At 40.6% G+C, this 19,778-nt stretch overlaps 1 protein-coding gene across 3 annotated transcripts in view; it reads right to left on the reverse strand.

Annotated features, from left to right (window-relative positions):
* Window positions 1–19,778, reverse strand: part of Adcy8 (adenylate cyclase 8) — a 215,879-nt gene that overhangs the window by 33,392 nt on the left and 162,709 nt on the right. For 2 of the 3 annotated variants that reach the window (XM_034516539.2, XM_034516537.2), the window contains 3 exons: window positions 13,588–13,789; window positions 11,526–11,615; window positions 3,644–3,816 (listed from right to left, as the gene is read on the reverse strand). In XM_034516539.2, the coding sequence (XP_034372430.1) occupies window positions 3,644–3,816; window positions 11,526–11,615; window positions 13,588–13,789 (465 nt within the window). The remainder of the gene's footprint in view (window positions 1–3,643; window positions 3,817–11,525; window positions 11,616–13,587; window positions 13,790–19,778) is intronic. The other variant, XM_034516538.2, reaches the window with a different exon arrangement.

Consider the following 19,778-nt stretch of genomic DNA (forward strand, 5'->3'; position numbering starts at 1 on the left):
CTCAAAGGCAACAGGGAGTCATTGAAGTATTTGAAGAAAGCATGGGTGTTGACAAGATGGGCTTCGAATGGGTTCATTGTGAATAGAGGCTGGGAGACCAGCTAGGGAACAAAGTCCTGAATTGAAAATGAAGAACTTCTTAGAATCCTCACGTTTGTGGAAGGGAGAGGTCAAGTTTAATAACAAGTGTTAACAATAAGCCAATGCTTTCCAGGTTTGATCCTTTAAAAAATTTTTCTGTAGAAAAGGAACTGGTGTTATTCTCACTTCTCTGGTAAGGACAGCAAGGGTTGAAGAAGTTGGAATCATTTTAGATTAATTCAGTCAAGTTCACACACGTGGTGGGTGAAAAGCTTAGATGAGAATTCAGGCAGTTTAACTCAGAAACTGATATTCTTAAGCAATTCACTGTAGCACTTCCTGGGAAAGAATGCTGGGGAAGGTTAGTGTCTAGTGACTGATACGACAACAAAGAGGAAACCACCACTATTTTGGGTTCGGCATTATCTACTGAGACAGAAGGTTGTCATGAGCAGATGAGAGAAAAATAGTCTCAGGTACAAGGACCACCCCAATTTCAAAGTGGCCAGGATGCCCCACCCACTGTTCTTTGTGATTTCCACATTTTATAATCCCTCTGCCATTCTCAGGAGAGATGAGGAGCAAGCTGAAGAAATGTCCTGAATGAGCATGAACTAAGCATGTTCTGGCTAAAGCACTAGGTAAGCCGTATTGGCCTTTGATGGCCAGTGGGATGCAATATCACTGACTTATACTTCAGCTCAGACTGAGGCCAACTGTGCTTTTCATTTCTTTCTAACTTAATTCTATTAGTAGCAGAGAATGAGGAAACACAAGATCAATTAATGCTGACCTTTAGAGAGGATGTAGTTGAGAGCAGGATTTGACCTGAGTTTGGGATTATATTTGCTTTTACAATTCTTACTTAGAAGTTACTAACTTTTCCTCAGAGTGCTTTCAATAATAACAATGATAAAACCATAAACATCTCTCCTCAGAAGGAGGTGAGACTAAGAATGACCATTCTATGTGATAAGCACGCTTGAAAGTCACAGTAGCCCTGGGGCAACGCTATGGAACAAACTGTGTCTCCCCTTCATTGGTTCAAGCCACAACCTTCAGTATAACTGTATGTGGAGATAGGATCTAAAAGGAGATTGCTAAGGACAGATGAAGTCTTTGAACCAATAGGACCTATGTGCTTATAATAAAAGGAAGAGGTCCCAGCCTTCTTCTCATTGTATTTATTGGAGAGTTTAGCAAGAAGCTGGCCAGGTGCAAGTGAGAAAAGAAATCCTGACCAAGAAGCCACTCAGTCCTGTCCGTGACATGTTGTGATGACAGTTCCCTGCTGATCAATGCAGACAGAGGTTTTATATTGTCCTTTACCAATAGGCAGATTGAGGTTTATAAAATGCTGTACAGGAGTGGCTAGCTGTAGTCTCAGCACCAGAGAGTAAGAGACAGTGGAATCAGAGACAGGCATTCCCAGGGTCAAACTGTCTAACCAGATTGGGTTCAATAGAAGACTGAGACTGAGGATAATATCTGATGCCAACTTGAACTTCAGTGTGTGAATGTGTATGTATGTACCTGAACTACACAGACACACATACAGACACAGACACACACACACACACACACACACACACACACACACACACACACACTTAAACACATGCATGCATGCCATACACATACCAAAAGAGAACATCCACAAATCCAGCGAGATTTCAAAGGTCTAAGAGCAGCAAAGGCAGGGGAGAGCAACAGGGCAATTACTGGTAAGAGGAAACTTGTTAGAATCATGTTGGAGAGCAATTTGGCAATGTGATATTGTTTTCAAGTAGTGAATCCTATTAACCTACAACCCAATAAGTGTGTTTTCCTATAAAGCTCTAAGAAACACATACAAACAAAATTAGGAAGAGCCTGACTTTCTATGAATAGGGAAAAAGATTAAATTATATTTTGATATATTGACATTATAGAGTATGTAGAGATTTCAGGCAAAATGGGCTAAATCTATAGATATCAACTGATGTGGATCTTAAAAAGACAATGCTCTATGACAACGCCAACACATGTATAAAAACAGCATCGGATTTCATAGATGCAGATGATAAACAACTGGAATGGATACATTCAGTGTTGTGGACTGAGGATATTGCTCAGTGTTTAAAACATTTAACACACACACACACACACACACACACACACACACACACACACACACACACACACACACACACAATAACTGGAGTTCAGTGCCTCAAACCTCATATAATTACTGGGCTGCACAACAGCCTGGTTGTAATTCCAGCCTCAGATCATAGAGAATGGGGTTCCCATAAGTAAGCTGGATAGTAAAACCAGCCATGCCAGTGGATTTTATTGAGGGACCCTGCTTCAGTGAATAAGGTAAAAGAACTATTGAAGACTAATCCTGACACCGACTTCAGGCCTTCACCTATATATGTGATACACATGTGCACTCATACACATGTGAACACACATGCAGCACACATGCATAAAAATGGAAAAAAATAACAACAAAAATCTCTTCATTCAGCAAAACAGTTGTTTGTTCTTGGGAGAAAGATGAGATTAGCTCTAGGTAAGGAATCTGAAAAATGTTTGATAGTCTTTGTTCTTTGGTACTGAAATAAACATGGTTGATGGCTCTTGCTCAGGGCTGACTCATGGACATGCAGACTAGACACTTTGGGAGATTTATTGGATTTTCTTGCCCTTTACCCTCTCAGAATATTAGACATTTATTCTAGCTAGACACATATGCTTTCTACCCTTGATCCCACGAAGCCTGGTATTTGATGTCCGGTTCTTACTACTATTTCCCAGACAAAGTCTGGTTTGATTCACTGGCTATTGCGTAGATCAAGCGATGTCCTTAGAAATGTATCCAGAGATTGAAGTGTTGTGGTCGAAAGGGGAAAGGGGGGCGAAGGAGCCAGAAGACATACTCTTCTGCCTTGCTCCACTCTGAGGCACATTTCTCCATCCCTGCTGACACTTCTGATAGCTGACTGAGTGGACCTTCCAAGGCATGGGCTGAATCTCTTGACAACTTATACTGCCTGAGTTATTAACTCTCACCCTCTTCTCTGCCATTGCCTCCCTGCTCATTCTCATTGTCCTGGAACTGTATCAGCATTTAAGCTGGCTCTCAGGCTCTGTGCTCTAAGGAATCTTGACTTACACATTACTTCTTCCATTATTCTAAATTTCGGAGATGACAACGAAGGTCCAAAATGGCTCCATCCACAGCGGCTGCTTTTTAACCAATATTGCTATAGTTAGATTAAAACTAGATCCCACAGGCTTTAGAATGGCTAATGTTGAGGAACTTAATTATTAGGCATGGAGGAAACCTGAGCTACCACATCCAACATAGTCCGAGTTTTAAATAATTATTATAATTAGTCTATAGCTCATATGTTGAAAATTAGAGATTGTCCCTTAGGTTTGTAAGCTGGACGGGTGTTTAAGCTGGAATGTGTTCATGACAAGCCGATTCCTCAGTTTTGGTCATGACTGTCACTTTCCCAGTGTTTTCATTTCCGTGACAGCTGGGCTCAGAAGCGCTGTGGTGGGCACTTACTCTCCACTGTGGTTCAGGTTGTCGTAACTCAGAAAGAGCCCTGCATAGATGGTCTCTGTCAGCAGGGCGTAGATGGCGATCATAATGAGCAGCACAGCCAGCTTCAGGACGGAGTTAAGCCGGAGAAATACCGCACAGGTCACCATGGCCAACACCCCAGTGAAGACAAAGTACTGCAAACAGAGAACACAGGTGGTCAGGGTGCTCAGGCTCACAGGAACCTCTAAGGTCTCTCTCCTAGCTCTGCTGCCCACTCAGCTTCAGGAATTCAAACTGAACCCTCCCTCCTCCTGCCCAGAGTCTCTTCTCCTTGTCACTCTGAATGGCACCAGCTTCACATTCAGCCTCATCTTTGTAAAAATACTTTCGTATCATTTTAGTATTTCATGTGTTCTGTCTGCACACATACAGGCTACATGCATACCAACGGAAGCCTGAACACGGTGTCAGATTCTGTAGTATTGGATTTACAGATAGCTGTGAGCTGCACGTGGGTGCTGGGATTAGAACCCCAGTCCTCTGAATGAGCAGCCGGGGCTCTTAACCACTGAGCCACCTCTCCAGCTTCCCAGTCTTGTCTTTGATGCCTTCTTCTTTCCCATGTCCCACAGTCAGACATCTTTAGATTTTAGGCTCTGCTTTACACCTTAAACCAATCATGCCCCCCCACCCCCCAGCTTTCTCTACCATCTCTCTTGTTTTCATTCTCAGAAGCAGCTTGGGAACAGTTTTTTATACGTCCCCCCCAAACATTTATTTATTATTTATTTATGTGTACATGAATGAATGCTACAACGTACACATGGAAGTTAGAGGATCACTTGTGGGAGTTGGGGCTCTCCTTCCACCAGGTGGATTATGGGATTTGAACCCAGACCATTAGGTTTGGCTGCAAGTGCCTCTATTTACTGAACAGTCTTGTCCCCTACCCTCCATTTGTTCCATCTAAACCTGCTTCTGGGCTTCAGCATCTCTAATCACACACTTGCCTTCTTTCTCTACTCAGAATTTCTGGAACACCCATGTGACCATGTTATTCTTCACCGAAAATTCCTTCTTTACTCTCCAAGCCTTCAAATTCTTCTGTCTTGCACCCAGCAGAGCTCACAGGCTTTTCCTTTCACTCTCTAGACCCATCTCTCACACCTCAGGGGCCTGATGTTCAAATCTCATTTGGGTGAGCAAGCTTTGTACCTCCTCACACATCAGGTGGCCTCTGAGAAGCACCCCAACCTTCATTGTACCCTGCAGAGACATCTCCCAGTCTGTGCTGAACATTGCCTCTCAAATTGCAAGTTTGGAATCGCCTATGAACTTGAATAGGGCGTCAGTCTCCCCGTGTCTACACAGTCAGCGTTCAACATTCTGTAGAAAACACCTCACTTACTTTCTTTACGGAACTACCCTGGCATATTCAGGGTGTTGGGTTTAGACTGTGAGCAGTAAAATTCATACTGTCAAAGTCCCATTTCAATTTCAAAATCTGTACATGTTTTTTTTTTCTTGAAGTATTCAGCGAAAGTGTTCAGGATGGGACTCACAGCTCTTATTGTATAGGTTAAGAAACCAACGGCCATAGCGCCAAATAAACTGCTCATGATCTTGAAGCTAGAAAGAGGTGTCTCTGTCATCTAGATATGACCAGTTTGCATGAGTGTGATTCCGGTGGGAATGTGGGATTTGATAATACTATAGCTTTCCTGTGCAAATTTTCATCTCTCTTCTATTACATACAAAAGCAGCTTTTATATGGGTGGGGAGAGAGCTGAGAGTTGTATGAATTTCTTAAGTGACCCTAACTCACTTATGTAACCTTTAGTGTCTCAGATGATTTCTCACTGAGGACAACCCCCTCTATGTTGGTACATGGGGCAGGCTAAGAAGAGAGTCAAACACTGCCTCTGTCTTAAGGCCTTTGCTTGATGCTTCTCTTGCCTTGTCTGTTTTTTCTAATAAACCCAAGTACCAATCCCTGTACTAATGGGAGAATAAGCTATCTTCAGCTGCCCACTAAGGTCTTTTAGGGGGCGAGATCTCTATATAGGTCACTCTGAAGCCTTTGTGCAAGAAGCCATGTGTAGAGAGACAAGAAGCAGAAGAGTTCATTCTGCACATTTTTCTCTATCCAGAGAAACTTCCAGGATGCTCCATTCTAACACAGGATATGGGGAAGAAAATAGATCCAAAGGATCTTCATGGTTGCCTTCAGCACAGCACAGGATTATGCCTGTTGATTTAAACTATAAATCATATATAATTATACATTTGTAGAATTGGACTTCTTGGAAAATGGTGGTTTAAAATCTGTCGGAAACTGTATCAAATCATTCTATTACAGCATTTGTTAATATATAAATTGTATAATTATACATGCTACAAAATATTTGTCCTGGGAAAAATCCATGATTGTCTTAGGAACAAGGAATGAGACATATCTATGCATGATAATAAGATACTTTGACCTTTACCGTTTTTGGATGTTGCAGTGTATCTCACACTGAGGAACAGGAAGGTAATTCAGAATGAAGAATGAGAAGTGACTAGATGTACAATCACAAAAGTTGGCAGTGGGAGGCCCCAATGTTAAATGAACTCAACATAAAATAGGACACGTTTAACAGAGGTGGGATGTATATTGTCTCAGGGGTGAGCTGCTGAAGCACAGACTCCATGAGTAGAATCCTACACTTGTTGGGTGCACATTTTATGTAAAGCACTCCAAAAATAGCCTATTATACCCCATGTTATTCAACAGTTAACACGACTCAAGTTTAGACACGATCTTTCATCAGTTCTAAGGAATAGTCCATGGAGACGTTATCTATTTCTGGATACTCAAAGATCTCATCTCTCAGATAACACACTGGCCTGGGAAATCCTGAACAAAGCAAACTCCTGCAAGTCTGAAAATCTTGGACTCACAGGACTTGACAAATCATAAAGGACTTTGTCAGCATGAAACAAACTTCATCACACCAAAGCATGCATTCGTTAATCACGACTTATTAATTAAGGTCCAGCTATGCTTCAGCTTGGATGGCACAGTATGCATGTGATGACACTATCATAGTGTACCATAAATTACCTTGGCAACACACAATATTTTTCCTTTTATAAGAGGAGCAAGAATAACTACACCATCACAACTGGAGGAGAAATTGAGTATTTACACACACAACTCAGAAGATTGAACTCTCTGTTTGGGTTCTGCCCAAACCTATGTCATTCTCAACTCACACTTTAGGAAGGAAAGAAATTAAGAAGGCAGTTTTCAAAGGTCACCATAGTTCAAGGGAATAGTCCAAATACGGACTGACTCATATCCACAGTCTGATCTTTAGCAACTCCCGATCACACAGCCAGCATGGTCTAAGGTGCAGGAAAAAGCATGGAGTTGCTCCCGCTGAACCTCAGCCTGGGTTCCATGAATGTTCAAGCAATGTAGATGGCATAATTTAGGGGTCACCACAGGTGCATGTGGCATTCCTGTCTCATATCTAAGCTTGTTTCTGGGCCAAGTTATCTTAAGAAAGAAGTAGTGTGTGTGTGTGTGTGTGTGTGTGTGTGTGTGTGTGTGTGTGTGTGTGCATGTGTGTGCCTGTGCACATGTGTGTGTGTTTGTATGTGTATTTAATATTTCTTGTGTCTGGTATTTGTTTAGGGCACTTTAGATTTATAGTTTTCATCAAACTTGGAAAAAAAGGTGCTGGTTAGTTCTTTAGTTTGTTTCTTTTCATGAGGGAGGACTCAAATTATGCAGGTGTTACATTGTTTAAAATGTTTTTTTTTTAAGTGTTGTCTTAAGGCCTGTTTTATTTAGTAATTTATTTTCTATACTCCTATTGTTATTTCACCAATTTTGCTCTTTGTCACCAATTTTGTTTTTGTCTCCAATGTCTAATCTTACTAATTTCCTTCTGTAAGGTTTTTATCTCACATTTCCTAGCATTTACCTCTAAACATTCGGCTTTGACTCAACATATATCTTTCAGGTTTTAAAACATATGCAATAAAATTATAATTATTTTATCGTCTGTTTGATAATTTTACATACACAGCCAGTTCTGTCTTGATTTCCCATCATTGATTCCTCTCTCCATTATCAAACACAGTTCCTTCCTTCTAATGTCTAGTTACCATTGACTGGAGTCTAGTCTCAGTGGCTTTATTTTCTCAAATCCTAGATGTGTTTTTAAATTGCTATGCGTGCTCTCAAGATTCATTTTGGAATATAATGGAATCACAGGAAATCACATAGTTTCATTTTTGGAATTTACGTTCACAACTTCTTAAAGAAAGAATTAGAGCAGAATACAATCTAGGAATAGACATTTAAAGCAACCACAGCTGTAGCCCCTGCACTGTCAAGTGTCTAGTAGACTGTGATGTGTTTTAGCCTGTGAGGTGACACACACTATTTTCAGCCCATGTGAGTTGCAGGTACTGATTAATTCTGATGGTTATTCTGTTTCACTAGTTTCTCCTCTGCCTGTGCTGATTGGATACTCTGAAGCTCTCTGAGTCTCTCTGTGCAATCAGTCCTTTACTCTATGATGGTATTTTCTACAACCTCTAGGCCATCTTGCTCTCTCCTGACTCTTATCTGTCTATTGGAAAGGCAAGAAATCATTGTGTTTCATCCTGGTTGGTCTGAACAAAGCTCACACAATGCCAGGGTTCACTCCATTTGCTTCCTACCTCTTGGGACTTACTTTCTTCATTGCTTTGTAGTCAGTATCTTGAAAGCTACTGTTTCATGTGTTGTGTTTACTTGTTTCTATGTGTCCCAAGGGGAAATGGAGATCTTGCCCTGTGATTCATCAGAAGGTGCCTTCCTTTCCTTAAAACATCGTTAAATAAACAGTAGGTTCTATTCTGAGGGTGGTGTCTAGGTAATTTAATAGTAACATTACAATATTTGTCTTCTACCCTTAAAAACTGTATAAATATGAAGGTGTCTGAAACATGTCCTAACTGAATAAATCAAGGTACAAAGAGTGGTGTGTGGGTACTCAGATGACGCCCCCAGTGTGTGTGATGAGGCAGGATGGAGAGGCTTGAAGAATGAGTCAACTAAAGAAAGTGACTCCCAGAGGCAGGACACAGAGAGCCAAACCTCAGCTGGAGAACCTGCTCTCTTGGACCCTTCATACCATAACAAGCCCCAGACACTCCCTCTTACAAACAGTGATTTTTGGGGGTAGAAAAAAACCAAATTATACAGGTTTGATTCTGAAAGAAGGCTTTCCCACTGAGCCTTCTGAGAGGCACAATAAGGTATTAAAAATGACAACCTTCTGGTTGTACATATGTGATCTACATTCATCTCATAGACTGACATGTTTTCCTTCCTCAGTTGTAACATCTTTTCCCCAATTTTCTTTATTTTCACTCTTTTTCAGTATGTGACAGGCTTCCAATATGGAGCTAAACTATTATTATTATTACCCTTTGCATTATGTAGCAGCTGTGTGTTTAGAACAGATCATCCAAATTTAGTAGCATGCTTTAAGCTAGGCATGGTTTCTCACAGGGTGATATGTAAGCATTATATCCATATCAGAGGAAACCAAGGCTCAGAGAAATGGCATGTTTTGCTTGAGGACAGACCCTTGTGTATTCCTGGAGTTAGATTAGGCTTTCAGACTTTCCAAATGTCTAAATTCTTTTAGTTTGGATGACAGAGCTTAGAGAAAGGGAGCTAGATATACAGATTGAAGTGGCAAACTGTAGGTCAAGCCAAGTGGTAGTCACACTGAAGAATTCGTTCTTTGACTGTAGTTTATGGACTACTGAGTAAGATCAGTTATAGGGAATGGTTCTATGTCTCCACTTTAGCTTCATTTGATCTTTTCACATGATTTCTATTTTAAAGTATATGTATGAACACATTTCCACATTTGAGTATGCTTATTTATAATGTATATTGATAGTGCACACAAGACCTTTAAACAGGTAATAATCATGTAGTGTAAGACATTTAATATGTAAATCCTGTTTTGTTCCAGGAGTTCCTTAAGTATTTAACTTTTAAAAATTGAAGTAACATGTATTATTCAGCATGTAAAATAAACATTATATTTAACCTTCCAAATCATTCATTCATATATGTATTATAATAGAATGGTAACTTTATATGGATGTTTTTTACTTAATTTTTATAACTTTCTAGTGAGAATTAATTTTATCCTTATTTTATATTTGTGGAATCTGAGATATAGAGACAAAACTTTGCCACCATAAAGCATGACAACCCATTTCTTAGAGCTTAAAAAAAGTTAATGAATGCTATGGTCCTGAGATTTGAAGCTCAGATGTATGTCCAAGTATAGAAAATTGACTTAGAGTGATGGGAGACACAGATTAGCATACCATGTAAACTGGCTTCATGCTAGATACATGCCAGAAACTAGCACTTGCCAATTAAATTGACAGCAAGGTATTCATTTTCCCATTTCACAGATGAGGAAACAGACAAGAGGAAGTAATGATTGACTTGATTGGAAGTGAAATCCAGCTTAGACCAGCTCTGACTATCCATATCTTAGCTTTCCTTTCCCCCCAGTTTTGGGGAACCCTATATACTCTTTAAAACAAGAAGTTTTAAAACAGGAAGCTGGAATCATATCACATTGAGCCTCATGTATTGAGGAGAAACCAGGTTGTGTGGTTTTCCTCATCTATCCTTGCACATCCCCAGGAAGAGTCTGTTTTCTCCTCCTCTGACTAGAATAAAGACTAAGGAAGCTATATAGTACAAGTGCCAGCACCAAGCCATTATAATTGAGTTCAAAGAAAAAGAAAGGACAGGAAGGAGTGAGGAAGCAAGCAAGGCAGAAGGTAAGATCACAATCGAGCAGGCTACTCTCTGAATATTAGCTTTATCATTATAACATGGTAGCATTAATAGCCTCTCTTTCATAGGGCTACATGGAAGATTCAATGATTCTCAGTCCAATTCTTAGGCCCAGGGAGATCACCTAGAGCCTTTTGTCATCTTATACATTGAAGAACTCTCTGAGTATGACACTTTTTAGAGAACTAGCCTACCTGTGGTCCTCTTAATATGAGATTAATTAGAGTCTCCCAGAGCTACCAGATGTTGTCTTTTCTGACATAGAATCTCTATGCTAATATTAGAGGTCTAGACTAACAGATCTTATAGACTGACCTGGAAGCCCATGGATTAGTAAGTGGCTCTGTGGCCAAAGGAGAGCTAAACATGCATGGTGACGACAGGCAACCTAAATGAGATGTCTTCAGACTCAGGGGTTCTCTGGAAACTCTCCCTATTATTTTGACTTAAATTTAGCTGCAGTTTTTTGTATTTGTTTTCTTTTTCTATTTTCTTTATCCTTCTTTATGTATTTTCAATTCTCCTTACTTCTTCCTTTTTCTTTCTTTCTTTCTTTCTTTCTTTCTTTCTTTCTTTCTTCCTTCCTTCCTTTCTTTCTCCCCTTCTTTCTTCCCTCCCTCCCCTTTAACATTGCTGGAGCAGCAAATTTATTTAATCACAGAGACCCTTGAATGTTTTTCTACAGGATTTTATAGGTGACTTTGGATGAAATTATCAGGAGAGAAAGAGATAAAAGAAATAGATCAATGGATAGTGGGAAAGGTGGGAAAGGAAGGTAAGAAGAAGAATGGAGAGGAAAGTAGGGAAGGGTAGTTAAGGGAAAGATGCAGAAGACAGAGCAAGAAAGAGGACAGAGAAGCAGAAGGCATGGGGGAAGGAGAAGATGGAAAGGGGAGAAGAAAGAAAGGAAGAAGAGACAGAAGGAAAAAGGATTCTGGAGTTGTCTCTAAGACCTTTTGGCCACTCTGTGCCCCTGAGCTGGTGGAGATGTTCACCTCTCACCACTGGGAGCTTGCAAATAAATACCTCTGGGTAGGAGCAGATATCTGTAAACACAGCTGAGGAATTGAAAGTCAGGTTCTTCAAGGGTATCGACTTGTCAAAATCACACCACAGCTGCGAATTAAAAAAAAGAAGAAGAAGAAGAACAACAAAAACCAAAAAGACACAGGAACAACAGTCAGTGTGAGTGTTGGGAGTGGAGCAGTGTGCTAGCTGCTGCTGGCCTCCAGCCAAAAGCCAAGGATAGGAAGGATTGGGGGCCTTGCCTGCCAGGAGGAGGCACCAGCTTCTTTCACTCCTAAGCACTGGCTCAGAAAAAGCTTTTGCAAGCTAGTCACAAAACTGGGTTAAGATGGCTGTTTGCCTGTCGCTTTGGGACACTGGAGTGTGTTTGTGGGGCACAGAAGAGAGCTGGATACTGGGGAAAAAGGCCTGGGTGAATACACTGCCTGTCTCCAGATCTGAAGTTGGGAAAGTTTAAGGGACTTAAAGGGGCATGTTTTCTAGAAAGGCTCTTAAGGTTGGAGTGCCGGACATCTCCCAGGGTAGATGTTTCTGCTGAAGGCATTCCAGTGTCACAGCTACTGGGTGAAAACCTTCTCTGTGCCAAACACTTTATTCAAAAAACCCCGCAATCATCTTGTGAGGTACCTGCTGTTGTTATCCCCAGTTTACAACCGAGAAATATGAAACTCTGAGAAGTAAAGTAACTTGACCAGGGCCACCACACTGGTGATGGGTAGAGCTGAGAATTGAACACAGGTCTATCTGACTCCAAAGCCTCCTAGCTTCCTCCCACAGCAATAATGCAATAATCTCAACCTAGAGCCATCCGAGTCTTTTCCAAATGCTGTCCCCCAGCAAATCTACCTTATTAAGAGTTCAAATCCTAGCTACCACCTCACTTCATGCAGACCAGCAACTTCACATGCATCAGTTTCAATTGACTCACACTATACAACGTTTGTCAGATAACCACATCATGGGATGATGGTTTTCCCTTTATCTGTCCCTTGACTCTTTTGTAACAAGGTCAACTATAGAGCTTAAACAATGAGCTAGAGGCAGTCTGAGCCTCCAAGTCAGATGACAACAACTGGAAAAATCTACAGCTTTGGTCACTGAATGCTCAGGGACCCAAAAGGCATGATGATACTTTTATCCATAAGATGATACTTCAAACAGACTGTTTCTACATGCCAAGGTTATGACTAGGGTTAGATCAAGCATCTTTAAACCTAGCTGCCTGGACCATAGACAACACGAACTGTACATATACATGTTACTCTCATGGTCTGACTATACAGAGGAAATGAAGCCATTGAAATGTAGATAATCAAGTTAAAAACAACCATGAATATTACGGCAGCTGGAGTTTCATCTGAGTTCTATGTGCCCTAACACATATGAACCTTTAGAAAGTCATAGACAAAACATTCAACCCTTCTGAAATGCAGTTTCCTCATCCATCAAATACGGAGAATAATACCCACCTGTTGCACATAGTAGGTACTCAATAAGTGACAGCTATATCATTTTCATTTCCCCATTGTGCCCTCCACCCAGAGATGTATTTTAGCATATTAGATGAGCATGGGTCATGGAGTCAGACAGACCTTATTAGTAAGTTATTTCATATCTCTGAGCCTCAGTTGCATCAGCCGTAAAGTGGGGATAAATGAGACTTACCTCATAGAGTTTATGTGGGTTATTAAGTATGAAAAAGGCGTGATAGGGCTCCTTCAGTGCATGGCACATAGCAGGTAGATTCTGGTACTTAATAAATAAATGATGATTTTTATTTACCATTATAAATTATTGGCCACTGACAGTATAGAAACTGAAGGCCTATGAAGGTCCTTTAGAACAACTCACCTCCCCTGGTGGGTTAAAGATAGCTTCCCCACAGAAAAACACAGAGTTCTGACAGGGGTCATTATTGTCCGTCCCTGAGCTTGGGGCTGACTGGCACATAAAGATAAGGTACCAAGGCAGGGCAACACAAGAAGTTGCTGGTTCCATAAAGTTCTTGATTCTGGACTCTATAGTAGATACCACAAGACTGAGGGGTTTGGTGGATGCTTACAATATTTAGGACGGCTCCCAGGAAGTTAATCAAGATGGAAGCAAAGATGATGACGTTGCGGGCCAGATAGGTCTCGTTAATCCAACAGCAGGTTTTGCGGAGGATGAGGGGCAGACACTTATAGTCTTCTGCTGTAGTGATGAGGACCAGGGCAGAGTGCAGCATGATCAGGATGGAGAACTGGATCGTCATAGGCATCAGCCTGCAGAAAACACAGAATGTGAGTCATATTGGCACAGGCCATTCCATCCCCTCCCAATGGTCCTGGAAACCTTGCTCATGTTCTTTCTTCACCCTATGTAAGAAACATCCATTTTTCTTTCTCTTTCTCCCCATATTTTTCTTCCTTCCTTCCTTCCTTCCTTCCTTCCTTCCTTCCTTCCTTCCTTCCTTCCTTCCATTTTCTTTCCTTCATCTATCTTTCTTTATCTATCTATCTTTATCTATCATCTATCTATCTATCTATCTATCTATCTATCTATCTATCTATCTATCTATGCATCCATTTATCTGTCTATATTTCTGGCATGAATATGTATGTGTGGTATGCATGAAGTTTTTATGTTCATTTGCATGCTTGTATGTACAAATGTGTGGTATGTGGTTGTAGATATCTACATATGTGTGTGGAGGGCAGAGGCTGACATCAGATGTCTTCCTTGACCCACTTTCTTCCTATATATTGCAATGTCTCTCACTTGAACCCATGTCTTACCTGTTCACTTATCCCAAGTAGCCAGGTTGCTCTTGGAATGCCCTGCCTCTGCTTCTGTCCCTGAGTGCTAGAATTATGGTGTCTTGCCATTCCCGGATGGCATTTGCCATTGTTGGGGAACTGAACTCAAATCCTCACTCATACTTGTATGGTAACTACTTTACTTACTGAACTGCAGCCCTTTTTATAGGCCATCTGCTGCTAAGATACGACACCATAGAGTTTGATCAGTCATTACTCTAGCTGTGGGAGATGCCTACCACATTCTTTTCCCTTTCATGGTGGGTTTTATGATTCTTTCTCATTCTATTCTCCTACTCATAAATCAATATTCAGTTGGGTTAATGATTACTATAGTTTGCATGGAATATATTATATGTTATTTGATCTATAGGTAGGAGGTGTAGTTTAGGGAATGAGTAAGTATTCACTCTTAAGTTGCCAACAATCTCAATCCGTCTACATTTATACAATAGACTTCAGATCTCATGAGACCTTTTCCAATGGAAGCCTGTGTCTTTTGCAAACTCCACAGGGTGTCCCGATGTTGCCATCATCATAGGAATCTGCTGGTAATTTTCTGTCTTTGGAAATGTCTTTGATTACTTTCTCTCCTTATCAACCAATTCATTACCAAGAATGTACACTGTCCTGGGGGCTGGATTCCTTGTCCTCTGTTTTATGTCTGTTTGTGATCTACACTTGCATCTCTTGTTTTCTTATGCCCCAGCCAGCAAATTGTTGCAAGTTATTAAAGGGTGCTTTTATAGAAGAGGCTAGAGAGTTTCTGTCTTCTACTAAAATCATCTGCTTTAAGATCTTCCAGACGTTAGTGCTTTGAACAACTGTGTTTACTGACACTATCTCTTAACCTCCTTCTGCCTGGATAATGATTGATCTTTATGTGCTAGCACTATGGGGCCCCCTTTCTAATGATATCTCATTTTCATCCCTCAAAAGAAATCAAGAGGTCATTTCCCCTTTCAGACAAGTATTTAAAGCTCACAGGAAGGTAGTTTTCATGGGTAATTCAGTTGATGAGTTTTGAAGCTAGAACTTAAAGTCCTTACTGTTATATTACTCCACTCCCATTATAATCACTTTGGACCGTGATATGCTCATGTTTCCAGTATTCTTTTTGCTTCTGAGGTTTATAATGACACATATTTTTTAGTAAGCTTTCTTCTCATGCATAAAGTAAGCATCAAGATACCAGGATGAAAAGAAACATATCTTCTATACTTTCTAGAGGATTGTAACCTAGAGAATATGGATATAAAAAGGACAAAATAGCATGATATGCTGTGATCCATAACAAGTCATAAACAGCTATCATTTGGAAAGTAAGAAAGGTAACCCAGGGAGGCTTCAAGAAGTAGTTAATACTTGATTTTGTCCATGTAGGATAATGAAATTTTTTCTTGTAGTGTAGCTACAAGGAAGAATATCATCAAGGTAGCAGAAGAACAAGAGCTGCCAGTGTGTTTGGAGTTTGCTAATGACCTATCTTAGTTTGGCTCACTATTGCTATAATAAAATACTATGACTGAAAGCAAGCTGGGGAAGGGTTTATTTGTTTTATACTTTCACATCACAGTTCATCATTGGAGGAAGTCAAGGCAGTAACTCATACAAGGCAGTAACCTTGAGGCAGGAGCTTATGCAGAGGCCATGGAGGGATGCTGCTTACTGCCTTGCTCATTATAGCTTGATCAGTTGAATAGAATCCAGGAACAGCCTAGGGAATGGCACCACCCACAATGGGATGGGCCCTTCCCCATCAATCACTAATTAAGAAAATTACGATTGCCTACAGTCAGATCTTTTGGAGGCATTTTCTCAAATGTGGTTCCTATCTCTCAAATGAATCTAGCCTGTGTCAAGTTGATATAAAACAAGCCAGCATACAACTAAAGTTGTAAGGCTGTGAAGCTGGACAGAAGTTGCTGTATGTTATGAAGCTTGTAGGAAAGCTTGTAGGAAGCTTGTAGGAAACATGCATATTTGAAAGACAACTGAAGAATTGTTTAGAAGAAGATTTGGACAGTGGAGATAGGACTCAGCAATGGAAGAATACAGAGAAGTAAGGTTCAGGGAAAGCTGTGAGGACAATTTAGTTAGTACTATGTGGGTGTGCATACATGAAAACACGGGATGACACTGATTTTACCATTGTAACTGGGTAAATATAGCAAGTGCAATGATTTGAGGAAAGTTGAATATTTGGTATTTGTTTGCAAATATGTTGTGGACAGTTAGGTACTGTAGTGACAGTAATGGGGATAGTTGTGGACATCTGTGCCTGAAGTGAACAGGAGATGGTTAAAGATTTGTCGTTGAGAGAATTGTCTAAGGAGAATGTGAACAGCAGAGAGTAGCAAGGTTGAAGATCAATCTGTAATAAAGCTAGTGGGCTTGAACAAAGAAAGAAGGACTCAAAAGGACTGGAAGGAATGTGGTCAGCTACACTCACCATGGTATCTGGTGGGAGATGGGGGGGGGCAGGAAATTTACAGAGAGGTAGTAACCAGAAATGTCAGCTCCCCTTTGTTACTGGACATGGGGTTATAGTCTATGTTCAAAAGCGACCATTTCTCCATAAGCCAATCAAAACAACTACATTTTCAATGAAAGGCAAAAAATAAAGGGTTATTCAATGTGGCCACACTGGGAAGAGACCTATTGACCCCCACCCCTTGCCTAAGTCTGTCTACCAAATTTGAAAGTAAGGCTGAAGTTTAAGTGAGGGTCAGAGTTATTATATGTAAGCTGGCCATCATTGTCTTTGTCTGGGAGATGCTCTCTATGGCCCAGACTTTATGTTGTCTCTCTTCCAACATTAGGTTACTGGAGGAATTAATCTCTTTTGGGGTCCAGTATTCCAATATCCTCATCTCCAAAGAGGGGGTACAAAAGTCTCTGTACAATATTTTTTGTGCTTGCTGGACTGCTTTCACTTTTACATGGTTAAGTAAGAGGAAGGCTAGGAAATGATAATCCTATAGCCTTGGCTTTTATTAGAATTTTAAAAACTATTCTTTTGAGTTTATGGATCACCTTCACAAGGAATGTCCATGGAAATTCTAGATAGGTACAGGAGGCTTGCAGAGTAGTGAGTTCCTTGTGAGATAGAGGCTCGTCCCACCAATGGGCTGAAGAGACACTCCCTGAGAAGGCTATGGTACCCACTCTCACTCAGCAAATGCATATGAAGAATGCTGGTGGGTGGGTCACTCTGTCAGGCAGCTCCTCAAGAAAAGCCAACTGCTGAGCTAGCTTGTCTCAATGATACAAAGCAACTGCTGAGATTAAGAAAGATCTGTGTCCAGGGGTGACACAAATGTAAACTGGGAGGAGCAAGTTTTACAGATACCCAGGAGATCAAAGTCTTAAGTGGCAACCACTGCAGGGTCTATTCAGGGACCAGAAGAATGGCTCTTGGCTTTGTAGCCTGGGCTATATAATCATGCCTGACTATATTAGTACTGCTTCTGTGGGGACTATAATGGGGCATGCCTGTTCATCCTGTAGGATTCAGCTTCACTCTCAGGTTCTTCCATGATTCAAGAAATATGTATGAATGTGCAGGTATTTAGTGAACAGTTATTGACTTGGGCTTTCTATGTAGAGAGTGAATGACCTTGCTATCTTCAACAGCATATTAGAAAAGGGACTTTTCACTCATGGCTCCAAGCATGGCATGTTTCTGTTTTCTCTCCAGAGAAGGGGCATGCCGTCTCCTTTCATACTTGTGCTCATGCTGTACACTTGTGTTTCCCTGTATCAGAACAGAGGTCTCACACTGGAATTTGAGGACAGTCTTCAGGGCAAGTGAAGATTCAAGAGAGCAAGTATGAAGACCACATGGTTTCTTGTCTTGGTCTTTCCCAGCTGTCAGCACAGATTTGCATGGTCTTTTGTTTGGAAATCTATAAAAGCAATGCTCTGTGATATATTTCACTATTGTGTTTTTCATTAAGAGAGCAGGCAGTCAGGAGGGCACACTGAAGATCATAGGTAAGGGTTTTCACAGAAAACTACCAAAATGTGCAAGCAAAAGTCCTAAGTAATGTTTTTATGAATTTTCTAAGAAAGGGGAAATGACTTGAAAGATGGGCAGAGCAATTCAGGCGTAAGACAAAAAGCTCCTATGTTTGAACTAGTTTCAAAATGGACCCTGTACCTCTTAGCCTCCAAGGAGTTAAGTAACTATTCTGAGCATCATTTAAAAAAAACCTACAAAAATGGAAATTTAGCCTTATATTTTAAAGAAGTCTCTAAGGTTGAATAGAGTAATAAAAGCAGGCAACAGACACATTCTATTTCTCTTCATGGCAAAGTTTAGGTTATTAAAGGTATTTAAGGGTATGTATGAAGAGTATTCACTATAGGATAGGCTTTCTTAGCTGGGGCTGGTGCTACACATAGAATTCCTCCTAGAGTCTTTACTGCAGTCCCCCAGTGCTCACTTGTTTTCGGCATACATAAACATTATAGCATCAGACTGAAAATTCCATCTAATTATAGAGCCATTCAGGCATCCAGGGGTTCTGAATTTGCTTGTGCATTGTTGCTGGTTATGAGAGGCAAGGAAACCTTTCATTTCTGAAATCGAATCTCAAAAAGAATGGCAAGGGATTTGTAAACAGCTTTATCCGAGTCCTCTCTAGAATTAAGGCCTAATTATTCTCTGGAGTCTGCATTTAAAATACAGGTTGGGTTGGTAGTACAGTGTGACATTTGCTGGAGAGGCAAGATCAGTGCAGAGGAGTGAACGGCCCACAGCAGCTTGCGGTTCAGTAGGATTTAGAACCTCAGATCACACCCAAAGAGGACATTGGCATGACACTTCAGAACCTGCAAAGAGCTGGTGAACGCAACTGCACACTCGATACTGAAGCAAATCTGAGAGGTCAGCATTCTTAGCTCTTTCAACAAATGTGTATTGTGTGATTTGGGAAGTAGAAAGGAACGTGAATTGCCTCCAAATGGACATGATTGATTTATTTACATATGGCAGTCCCAAGAAGAGGATACTTTTATTCTCATTCTTGAAAATATCTTGAAAATACTTATTTTGTTTTTAAGTGTGTGTGTGTGTGTGTACACATGCAGGTATGACTCCAGAAGAGAGTTTTAGATCCCTCAGTGCTGGAGTCACAGGTAATTGTGAGTTGTTTGACATAGGTGCTGGGGGCCAACCTTGAGTCTTATGCATAAGCAGTACATGCTCCTACCCACTAAGCATACTTTCTACCCCTTATAATTTCCATTATGTAGATGAGGAAATTTAAGTGTCAAAGAAGTTAAATACACAGTAGAAAACATTTTGTATGTTGCACTGAAAATGGTCAAATCAGTAATTTCTAATATTCCTACTCTCCCTCTCTGAGTGTTCTCTTTCCCTCCTTCTCACTTTCCTCCCCTTGTCTTTTCATCCCTCCCCCTCTCTCTCTTTCTTTCATTAAAATAAAGC

The sequence above is a fragment of the Arvicanthis niloticus genome, chromosome 13, assembly GCF_011762505.2.
Source record: "Arvicanthis niloticus isolate mArvNil1 chromosome 13, mArvNil1.pat.X, whole genome shotgun sequence".
NCBI lineage: Eukaryota > Metazoa > Chordata > Mammalia > Rodentia > Muridae > Arvicanthis > Arvicanthis niloticus.